Source organism: Synchiropus splendidus, chromosome 10, assembly GCF_027744825.2.
Source record: "Synchiropus splendidus isolate RoL2022-P1 chromosome 10, RoL_Sspl_1.0, whole genome shotgun sequence".
In the NCBI taxonomy this organism is placed as follows: Eukaryota; Metazoa; Chordata; class Actinopteri; order Syngnathiformes; family Callionymidae; genus Synchiropus; species Synchiropus splendidus.
Genome location: NC_071343.1, coordinates 23,311,071 through 23,323,268, shown reverse-complemented (window position 1 = coordinate 23,323,268; position 12,198 = coordinate 23,311,071). Strand labels below are relative to the sequence as shown.

Sequence of the window (12,198 nt, the reverse complement as noted above, 5' to 3'; positions counted from 1 at the left end):
AATTAATTTGAATTATGATGGAAGAAGACAAGTCGAAAATCTGAGACAAACTGAGGAAAGGAGATCAAAATGGTCCCACACGGCAGACAACTTGCGTTTCCTATGGAGCTGCCCCTTAGATCCACAAAGACATTCACAAGGAACCGGGAGATTAGATAGTTCCAGCAGTTGCATCCTGTTGACAGATGCGCTGCCTTATGAACACAGTTCGGTGCGCTTTTGCCGAGTCGACACAGTCACGTGATTATCTTAAAACGGTACGCGCACCGACGGGGGGATTGCTCTGTGAGCTCAGAGGAAAGCCACAATGTTAGCTTTGAGGCACCCGTATCTTCACATCACTGATGGACTCCTTCATTAGCTTAGCCATGTTAGCTCGTTCAGAGTTCAGAGAAACTGTATTTTCTCCCTGTTTCTGTCTTATGACTTGGCATCTTGTGTAAGATGGTGTTGTTTTGTTCTTGATAGTAATTTGTCCGTTTTCTCGCCTTTTGCGGAATTGAGAAAGTTTTATCAATGGTTGGCAGGAGCCCGTTTTCAAGCAGCCATCGCCGTCAGTTTGTCACGTGACTCCCCAAGTTTAAATCATTTTAATTCAGACACGCTTTTATACATATCTTCAGGAAGGCAAAAAATAGAAAAACCTTACTGAATGCAGCAATTATAATAGTCATATGGACAACTAACATTTCATTTGTCTGTGAAGTGCCAATGCTTTAATCGGCGTGTTTAATTTGAAGGCACTTCCCTCACTGCATTTTCCTGAGCATGTGCAGCAGGATGCAAACTTAACATGACAGACTGAAAGAAGCGCCACAGCAGACATGCCGCTGCTTAGTGAGTAGGGAGGAGCGGACGCATCACAACCAGTGGGGCTTCATCAGAGCACCCGTTAGAGGGCGTAGCACGTATGACATAAAACCTACTGTGTACAAGGGATGAGCGATAACTTGTCGTACACGGTATACCGCCAAACACAGGCTCCACGATGACAATTCTGCAACTCAAGATAAATTTGATAAACACGCGGCTCACTCGCTGCATTGAACTTGCACACGTGAACATGACAACATCCAGCTCGGAGGTGTTAGACAGTCAACACTGGCGTGTGACCGTTGTGGAGAGTGTGGTGGACTTTGGTTCACAATCATAGTTTTAAACTTATTTTTAATACAGGGAACCTTTGATAATGACAATGGTCGACTCTGAGTCTCTGGATCTGTGATTATTTTATTAGCTTGAGTGGTCTCATAGGTTCTCTGACGCAGTCGCCTGCCTTGGTTCATAAACCCGGCATCAGCTAGGGACCATCAACAAATTCTAAAACGGTCAAAGTTTCAGTGAAATCTTCAATTAGGCAACGAAAAACAGCCATTTTAGGAGAGAGAATTGTGAAAAGGTTTTTCATCACACAAGAGAAAGGACTGACAGTTAGTATAATGATTTCGAGAACAGAATATGACTAAATGTTCATCTATACACGTTATTTCAAATATGTCTTCAATAGCATTGAGGAGATGTGTCTAGTGGACCAGCCATAATTAAAGTCAACTGTTAAGAGACATGAGATGCAGCAGACAGACCCAGTTTAACCCCTAAATTAAGCTGGCAGAGCAGTCTGGCAGAGACGAGCGGGTTCAACCATAGACATGAAACATTGAATTTCTCATCACTGCACTTAGTTAACTTAGTTATATTTAAACACAGCTATATTTAAACATAAACAAACTCCAGTAATAAGTTTCATCATAAAGCAGTTTCAAGAGAGACTGTAGTGTGTCCAAGATATGGAATAGAATGAAAATGCATTTATCATGATAATTATCATTATCGCCGAAATTACATTCCATCCATATCGCCCATCCCTATAATGGTTTTGAATGTAAAAAGTTATTGTGTCTATATTCTTCAGAACAAATTATTGTTTGATTTTATACAGTATACTGGAAAGGCGTGTGGGCTAATTCTGCTCTATTTATGAATGATACCTCTTGGAAGAAGTACTGCAATTAAAATTTCAAGAGCAAAAGGATCCTAAACAGATTGTAAACACTCTGTCTTTGTAACAAAAATCACATTCTATGATACCAACACTTTGTCTGAGCTTGAGAACCAATTAGTCAACGAATCTACTTAACCAGAAAAAGTGTTAGACATTAGACATTTAGAAATAAAAGCGTTTGGTGTCAACCTACCATCAGGAACTTCTCTGTCACTGATGTGCTGCAAGTAGGGTGCGGTGTTATCGTCGCTCACCTCCGTGCTCGTCTGGAACTCCTCCAACCGCTCCGCCGGTTGTCTGGAGGGCAATTTCGGGCTCGACTCCGGGGAGACACAACATGATACGGTGTTTCCCATTCCGCCTACGAGTGAGAGGCCAAAACTGTGTCCGGTTGAGTAGTAGTCGTGGAAATATTTGTGACTATGTCAGGAGAGCAGCCGCGGCGGCCTATTACACTTCACCAGCGTTAGCACAGCGACTATTCCCACAAACGGTGTTCCGTCAAGTTATCGACATACAGCGTTGAAGTATGTGTCTCCAGAACTCCTACGTTTTAAAGAAGTTCCCTGATTTACACTAAACTATGCTTCGGTAATAATGACAGTTGCTTCTGACTTCATTCATTCATTGTGCTTAAGTTTCGATGCAAGCAGTAACAGGTACAAAATTCGCTCTACTCAGTAGTGGGATGCGTTTAAATTGGACCTAATGTACATTAAACGATTCCAAGTACGTCACTTTCACATACGATTTGCTTAAGAAGTGCATTTCACTTCACTCACTAAACAATTCAACAAATAATTTAATGTTACCGAACCATGACCGAGTTATCCAGTGGCAATCAGTAGTTATTAAATACCGTCGATAAAAAATATGGTTTGCGTAATCTGAAAACAGAAAATAATACGAAGGACTGTCAACACACGGTCAGGGAAATCTGCACATCAGTATACGCATGCGCGCGCATGCTCAACGGCATTTCCCGTGTCACCCAATTCCTATGGCAACCGTGGAGGGACAAGCTGCAACACCGCGTCATACTGCATGTAACGCAGTTCATTCATCATCAAGAAGTATAACAAAAACAAAACTGTTGCGAAAAGCCTCCCTTGAAGTTACTGCAATCATATTTTGTACAAACATATGCCCACATGACAGAAGTATTGATCAATACATCATGAAATAGACCTTTTTTTGCACAAGAACCATTTAACTCTGAAAAATGTCCAATATGTTACCCAATGAATACTATTAGCTTTAAATTGTAAATGAAATTAAAATTTGTCAGATAATTCCTTAATCAGAGTCAGAATCAGATTTATCAGTCCAAGCATCAAGCATAAAATAATGTAGTAGTAGTAGTAATAATAATAATAATAATAATAATAGTAATAATAATAGTAATAATAAATGAATATCATTGAATTTGCATGTCTGTTTGTGGCTATATTGCACTGTCCTTAAATTTATTTTCAGGTACCTGAACTTCTGAATGCCTCTCACAACGTGAGCTACACCTGGATGTGATAGTCTGGCAAGCACCACCACACCCGTACACACCCCTCCACCCCATCACAAGTAGCAATACCCACCATATGAGCCAGTGAGAGACACTGGAGATAAAACAAAAACATAAGCAATCTCTGCGCCCAAGCTCCTCAGCTCATCTCAGAAAACAGGTGTGAGCTAAAGGCAGGCACAGCCCACTGTGGCCTTCTTTTATTTCCTTTTCTAGCCTTGGAACTAGAAGACATTAGGACATTATGACAGACCCCTCAACAACAAGCAATCAAGGCAGGTGGAAAGTGTGTCCAGCCCGTTTGCATACAACAGAGCAAGCAATACATCCATGTATGTATCGCCTGTCTCTTGTTTGGACTCTCGGATTCGAAACAAGCACACAAAGTGGTGTGTTGATCGACATACATTCATCTGCAATGGTCGTTGTGCAATTGCACATAGGCAATGAGACATTGAGTGTTGCTTTGGACTTACTACCTGTAAACACACTGAGGACCATTGACAGACATGAAGGACTGTCAATGTAATGCTCAGATGCCTTATATAGGGAGCCTAAGTCTCAGTACTTTACAGTCGTTCAATGGGACCTAAGATCAGAAAAGGAAAAAAATGGATGGAAGTCGAGAGATGAAAGTTATTTTCTGGTCCACTGGATCACAAATACCTCTCCACCTTCTGCCTGACAGTTCCAACCTCAACATCTTCCTACCAATGTACTGGCCACCCTCCTCTGTACATGTCCAAACCATCTGACTTTGTCTCCTAAACACCTGACATGTGCTGTCCCTCTGATATACTGGTTCATGATACTATCCATCCTGCTCACTCCCAGAGAGAACCTCAGCATCTTCATCTCTGCTACCTCCAGCTCTGCCTCCTGTCTTTTCCTCAGTGCCACTGTTTCCAAACCATATAACATTGCTGGCCTGACCACTGTTTTGTACACTTTCCCTTTCATCCTTGCCGATACCCTTTTGTCACACATCGCACCCAACACTTTTCTCCAATTAGTCCATCCTGCCCGCACCCGCTTCTTCACCTCTTTCTCACACTCTCCATTGCCCCCAACAGTTGAGCCTAAGTACTTAAAATCCTCCACCTTCTTTATCTCTGTATCCAGTAACTTCACCTGTCCACTTGGGTCCCTCTCATTCACACACATGCATTCCATCTTCCTGCAGCTCGCCTTCATTCCTCTCCTTTCTAAGGCAAACCTCCACCTCTCTAGCTTATCTTTCACTTGCTCCCTGCTCTCACCACAGATCACAATGTCACCTGCAAACATCATCGTCCAAGGGCCTCTTGTCTAACCTCGTCTGTCAACCAGTCCATAACCATGGCAAACAAGAAGGGGCTGAGAGCCGAGCCTTGGTGCAGTCCCACCTCCACCTTGAACTCCTCTGTTACACCTGCAGCACACCTCACCACCGTCTTACACCTGACTAACATGTCTTCCACCACTCGAACATACTTCTCTGCCACTCCAGACTTCCTCATACAATACCACAACTCTTCTCTTATATGTATAATGTGGTTAACAACAATTCGGATGGATCCAGAAATGAATCCTTGGTATGAATTTCCCACAAGTTCTTGTTTGATTCATGTTTGAAAAAAGCTTTGCCTTTTTTTGCCCCTCGGTTAACCACACAGTCTGTACTTCCATGGTATTTTGTTGACCTGATTGTTCACAGTATGAGGGACCAAAAATGACGTATTGATAAATAAAGAAATACATCAATGCTGGTATAAAAGAACAAATAGATGAATGAATTAATAAATAAAACCTTAAATAGATAACCAGATTTTATATTATTTAGAGATTTATTTCCATGCTTGGATTTTAATGTATATATTTACTGTTTTCTATATTTATTTATTTTTGCATTTCCACATTCATTAATTCATTTAGTGATTTACTTATGTATTTCCTCATTTATATTTCTGGATTTCTGGCCCCACTTGATCGGAGGAAAAGTTTGTGACTCCTGGATAGGAGGCGAAACGTTAAATCTCTTGGATTTAAATCAAATGAGTCAAGAATACACAAGCCACACTGAACAATGAACTACAAGCTCAGGAGATATCTGATGTAATTACTAATCTGAAAGGTGGGAAAACGCCTGGGACAGATGGCATCCCTGTAAAAGTGTATGACATATTTAAAGATAAGCCGATCTTGCCACTCTTGGGTATGTTTCAGGGGTCTTTCAATCAAAATTCACTCTCCCCTCGCTAAACACTAATTACTCATTATTAAAAACGGAAAAGTCACATACCTAGGGCGGTGTGTGTCTATGTGTGTCCAGTTCACCTAGACTGAATAAAATGGAGAATTCAACCCAAATATTATGAAGTTAAAAGATACATTTTAGCAAAAATATCCACAACAAATGTGGTCCAAAAATTTAGTTACGAGACGCCAGAAGAATCATCACCCATGACAAATATTATGGGAACAGCCTGAACTTAGATCAAACGCAAATTCATAATACTTTAACACGTATTCCTATGACACATAATTCTATAACATGCATAACACAATTATGCAGCCATTATCATTTATTCACTTATCAAACTATTTATCAAACTGTACAATGTTGAGACATTCATTAATGCAAAGATTTTTACTTGTCCTACCAGAAAAAACGAGTACGTCAAGTAAATATCATCTGCTGCTGGATAACACTTCTTTTTCCTTCCCCCCATTTCTCCTACAGCTATTGATTCTTTGAAAATTCTATTTTGAAGCTCATTGGTTCTGCATTGAAACAGCAAGTTTCCTGAACCATGGAACTGCGTGTCAACCATGAAGAAAATCAGCATGTATGGTGTATAGAGAGAATGTGATCGAGTAACGTTAGAAGATTGTCCACACGTTCTAATTGTTTATGATTTAATGTCATCATATCGCCACCTCTATCTCTGGTCAAATTAGGTTAAACTGCTTCATTTCCTGTGGCGCACTAGTGGAACACCAGTTGTACAAAATCCAGTCACATACAGTCACGATCACAGCAAAGAAAACAACGGTTTCTCGTGCAGAAATTGCATAAAAGGCATCCAGATATCATAGAAGTCATGCACTTTCCTTTTTGATAAATAGGTCAGTTTTTCGAGAGCGAGATTGCTGGACATTTCCCTGATCCATTGACCAACTGTAGGAGCTGAAACATTTTTCCAATTCAATGCAACAACATGTTTGGCCTGTAGCAAACAGAAAACTATCAACTTTTTCTTATGTGCATTAATAGAAAGATTTATAGGAAACTTGTGTAGAATAGCCAATTGAGGATCCAAAGGAATCTTTATTTTTGTTATTTTTGAGATCAAGTCCATTATGTCCTTCCAGAATTTTAGTATTTCTTCACACTCCCACATACAGTGGAACAAGGTTCCCTTCTCCTTGTTACATATAACACAGACATCTGGTATATTTGGATTAAAATGGTGCAACTTTGCCGGTGTAATATAAATTCTATGAAGCCATTTGTATTGCAGTAGTCTGAATCTGGTGCTGATTGTTTGGGTTTGACATTTAAAACAGATTTCCTCCCCTTCTTCAACCGATGTATCAGTTTGCAGATCATTTCTCCAGACATGAAGATTTGAATGAGAGTTCTCCTTCGATCCACTTAGTAATAGATGGTAAAACTTCGACAAATGACCAGTTTTACACAGATTCTGGACAGTGAGGTTTTCAATTGAAGAAAGTGCAGGTTCCAAACACGAGCCACTGGTGGTCACAACATAATTTCTCAATCGTTTGGTGTTCCAAATGAAATTGTTGAATTGTTTCCTTAGCAAAGAAAAAAAAAATATCTGGAGGAGGGAGAGGAATAGACTGGAAAATGTACAAAAACTTTGGCAGAATTGACATTTTTATAATGTTTACACGACCAATCACTGAGATAGGCATGCTATTCCATCTTTCAAATGAGTTCAATATTCCTTGTGTTACAGGATAATAATTCAGAGAGACAATGCCATCTATGTTTGGAGAAATTTTAATACCCAAATAGGTAAAACCATCAGGACTAAGATTAAATTGCGTATGTATTGGAGGGGACCTTCTCTCTTTATTTATTTTATATCCTGAAAACTCACCAAATGCCTTTAAAAGGTTTGTTAGCGATTGTAGTGAGTTGTTTATGTTTGTTAAAAATACAATAACATCATCTGCAAAAAGAGACAATTTGTGTTCAGTTTGACCTATCTTTACTCCAGCTATTTCAGGCTTTTGACGTATTTCTATGGCTAGTGGCTCTATTGCAAACAAAAATAATAATGGTGATAATGGGCACCCCTGTCTTGTTGATCTGGAGAGAGTGAAGGGGCCTGATCTTTGATAATTAGTAGATATTATTGCAGTTGGATCTGTGTATAGCAATCTCAGCCATTTGAGATACTTGTCTCCAAAACCAAATCTCATGAGAACCTCAAAAAGATAACGCCATTCTATCCTATCAAACGCTTTTTCAGCATCTAAGGCCAGCATGGCGTGGTCAGCAGCATTCTTTCTAGCGTATAGTATTTTTAACAGTCTACGATATGATTGTATGGGCTTGTCTGCCCTGTACGAACCCATTCTGATCTGGCATAATTATTTTGGGAATGTGAGATTCAATTCTTCTGGCCAATACTTTACACAATATCTTGGTGTCACAAGACATAAGAGAAATGGGCCGATAGGAGGCCATTTCTGTAGGAGTTTTGCCTGGTTTTAACAACATGGCGATTATAGCTGATCTCATTGAGGGTGGGAGAATTCCAATATCATGAAATTCATTAAACACTTCAAGAAGATGCGGTAACAGTTTTCCAGAAAATTTCTTGTAAAATTCTATTGGCAGGCCATCTGATCCTGGTGTCTTACCAGTACTCATGAGGTTAAGTGCTGCTGTAAGTTCTTCCACCGTTAGTTTTTTCTCCAGACTTATTTTAACCTCAGTATCTAGTTTTGGAATAGCAAGATTATCTAAAAAGTGTGTTTGGTTTTCTGTATTTACAGGATATTCTGATTTATAGATATTCTCATAGTATGTTTTAAATGCCTGATTAATCTCAACTGGATCTACAAGAGTGTCCCCATTATTTTGTATTATTTTATTAATAGACCGATCAGATTGTGCCTTCTTTATTCTCCAGGCCAAAAGTTTGCCAGCCCGTTCCCCCTGACTTCAACCATAAAAGGCTAGTTGCAATTTTATTTGTAGTTAACTCATTGTATTGTCCTTTCAAGATAAGTAATTGTTGTACTTTTTGATTATTAGTATTGTGGTAGAGTTCCGTTTCTAGCTTTTTAATTAGATTTTCGAGATGTGATTATAGTATATTTTCGATGTATGTTTTGTAAAGCTTATAATTTCACCACTAATGTAAGCCTTAAATGCTTCCCATCTTACTGAAGCACTTGTTTGATTTGTATTTATAGAAAAATATTCACTTATTTTGTCTTCTAAAAAACATACGAAGTCTGGATGGTGAAGCCAATTAGTCTGGAATCGAAAGTGGGGTGTAGGTGAAGGTATTGGAAGTAAATTAATTGTAAGTGATATCGGGGCGTGATCAGAAAGTAATATACTGTCATACCAGCACTTTTTAACTTGAGACACCAAATTATAACATATTAAGAAATAATCTATCCGGGAATATGTATCATAAGTTGTTGACAGGCATGAGAAGTCTGTTTCCTTGGGATGTATATATCTCCAGGCCTCCAATAGATTTAAATCACTCATATATTTTTTAATGACTTGTCTTGTGTTTTGATGTGTGTTATCATTGCCTGTTGAACGATCCATCAGTGGGTCTAACACACAGTTAAAGTCACCTCCTATAATAATGTATCCATTACAAGATGATAATGTGAGGAATAGATTTTGGTAAAAAGAAGGGTCATCTGCATTTGGCACATACCAGATACAAAGTTTATTGGGATATGAGTTATTTTTCTGCTAATTATAATGAATCTGGCCGATGGATCAGCATGTCTGTTGCTAACTTCAAATGGAATTGATCTATTAATTAGTATCATCACACCCCTTGAATGAGACGTGAAATTAGCTGAAAATAATTGCCCAGGCCACCTATTTTCAATTCTACTCATGTTGCTCCTCACCAAATGGGTCTCTTGAAGAAACACGACATTGGATTTCATTTGTTGGATGCGTCCCAATATTGTTCAGACCCCTGACATTCCAACTAGATACTTTCATAGCTAATAAGTTAGACATGTGAGCTCACTATAATATATTTTCAAGCAAGTTTTCTTTCCCATCTTTTGCTGAGCCTAGAATTAAAGATTTTGAAACTTCTACAGAAAACAAGTCAACAAACAAAACAAAAAAACTAAAAACCCACTGAGAGTAAAACAAATCCCCCAAAACATTACACATTTAGTGAACTTGAACATATTGAACCGTCCCACTGACAAAAAACTTCCGCCATGCATGTTGCTACAACCACAATGTGGATGATAACGTTCCAATGTTCATACATCTCTGCATGTAGGCGCATCTTAAGCTTGGAAGACAACCTCTGAAACCTGGAGCACGTCAACTCTTGAGTTAATGCCTCAAATGTTTATTCCGCTGGCGGCAACGCGCCCGACATTCCTTGAATGTAATCCTCCGCCTCTGTAACGGGTCCAAATATCTTGGCTTTCCCTTTGTGTGTGATAATCAAACGTGCCGGAAAAGGCATACCACATCTGATGTTCAGAGCTTGGAACTTAGCTTTCACACCATCAAAACCTCGCTGTTGTTGTCTGGTCTCAGCTGACAGGTATTGGAAAAACCTCACTCTCCGGTTCTCGTATTTGACTTCTTGAAGATTCTTGGCGGCTCTAAACACTGCTTCGCGGTCTCTGTAATTGAGAAATCTTACCAAGATTGTCCTGGGTTGTGAAGTTTTCTGTGGATCGACATTTCAAAGTCGATAGGCTCTCTCCATGACCAGTGGGGCAGTAATGACGTCTCCAAAGGTCTGCGCGAACCAGTTGTCCAGAAATCCGCGGAGATCGTTACCTTCTACCTTTTCGGGGAGGCCAACCATTCTCAAATCAGAACGACTTTCCGATTTTCTTTTGTGTTTCCGCTCAGATTCGTCGAGCGATGGTGTCATCTTCCGTCTGCGCAATTCGCTCTTCCGCCTCTCCAATTCTTTTTGACAGTGACACTAGTTCTGATTTAATACCCTTTATTCCGTCTAGCATGTCAGCAGATCTTCTCTCAAAGTCCATCTTGAGCGACTTGACAGCGGCCAGGATGTCAGCATTAGAAGCGTCCTGGTCGGTTGCTGCACCGCTTGTCGGAGGGTCTTCATCTCGCGAGCTAGTCATATTGGTTTGTGAAGTCGTCTTCAGGGATTGTTGAACTAATTTCTGGTTCTTCGGTGGCATTGCCGTATGTAACTGGTTAATGAGTTACCAAACATTTGCTGTATGTGTAGAAGTAGCTGTCTGTCCTATCTGCTTTACAAGACTGTCTTCCTGCCTGAGAAAGCCGGGTTACTGAACGTTATACCCAGAGATGGGAGGAATACAGGAAAGTGTAGAGTTGCGCCAATCGGGTTCCACCTGATACTATAGGCTACCTATCAGGTCATCTTGACCAAGAGGAAAGAACTTTGCCTCTCTTCATGCCCTAACCATCAGAACCATGGGGTGTAAACCATGGCCGCCCTGAAGGACGACTGTAGCCGGACCTTGAGTGGTGGGCACCACAGCGCACGAGAGCAAGAAAAAGGTCACCAAACTACGTGGAACCACCAGTGACCTGTCTCTGTTCAACGAGAGGTGAACGGAGACAGGTCACTCCAATTGCAGAGTTTTCACGCCAGTCCGGCCTACTAGACTTCTTGTGCAACCAACCTTGCCCCGCGGTCACGCACCGAATTGACGGCACGGTATGTAGAGAGACATACCGAGGTCTGGACATCCTCCTGGGGCCCCCTCATTGACAAAATCAGGTGCAACACTGCACAGCTGCCTGGTTAGGAGAATCTGTTGCTATCACTTAATACATACTTTGTGCAATCGTTCATGCTTCTCGTCCGTGTGACGGGGAGGGTACAAAGCCCTCACCGAAAAGCTGCTGATCTGAGAAGAAGCAGATAAGAATTTGGGAAAGAAAGCAGGGTGAGGTCGAATTGACACTGCTGCATCGCTGGCACCAAACAAAATGCAATCTGGGCTCATTAAGAATGCGCATAGGTTCCCCACTCTACTGGCGGAAGACAGGGCCATGAGAAGTGCAGACTTGTAAGCCACCAATTCAACAAGGGCCTGGTCAAGCGGCTCAAAGGACGCCTCTGCGAGGGCCCCGAGCACAAGCTGCAGATCCCAATGAAGACAGATGGGCCTTGTGGATGGTCTAATCCATGAACAGCCACATCAGTGAGTGTTCGCCTATTGGGCGGTCGTCCACACCTTGGTGTAGTGAGGACATGGCCGCTACATAAACACGAGGGGTGGAGATCGATCTTCCATCAGCCAAAAGCGCCTGCAGAAAAGAGAGAAAATTAACATGATTGAAGCAGACTCAGGAGGGGCAGCCGGCCACTTAGCTAAATGCTTTCCTGATCAGAGGCGCTTTCACATTCTGAATAGCACGTTGTACCTCATGCCCTTCTCCTGAGTTCAGGAACACCCCCAAATACGGCATCAACTGGGC

General features: G+C 40.9%; 1 protein-coding gene across 1 annotated transcript in view; it reads right to left on the bottom strand.

Annotated features, from left to right (window-relative positions):
• Window positions 1-2,948, bottom strand: part of ccnyl1 (cyclin Y-like 1) — a 48,435-nt gene extending 45,487 nt beyond the window's left edge. The window contains exon 1 of the mRNA XM_053876618.1: window positions 2,196-2,948. Coding sequence (XP_053732593.1) covers window positions 2,196-2,358 — 163 coding nt within the window. The 5' untranslated portion in view covers window positions 2,359-2,948. The remainder of the gene's footprint in view (window positions 1-2,195) is intronic.
• Between the last annotated feature and the right edge of the window lie 9,250 nt (window positions 2,949-12,198).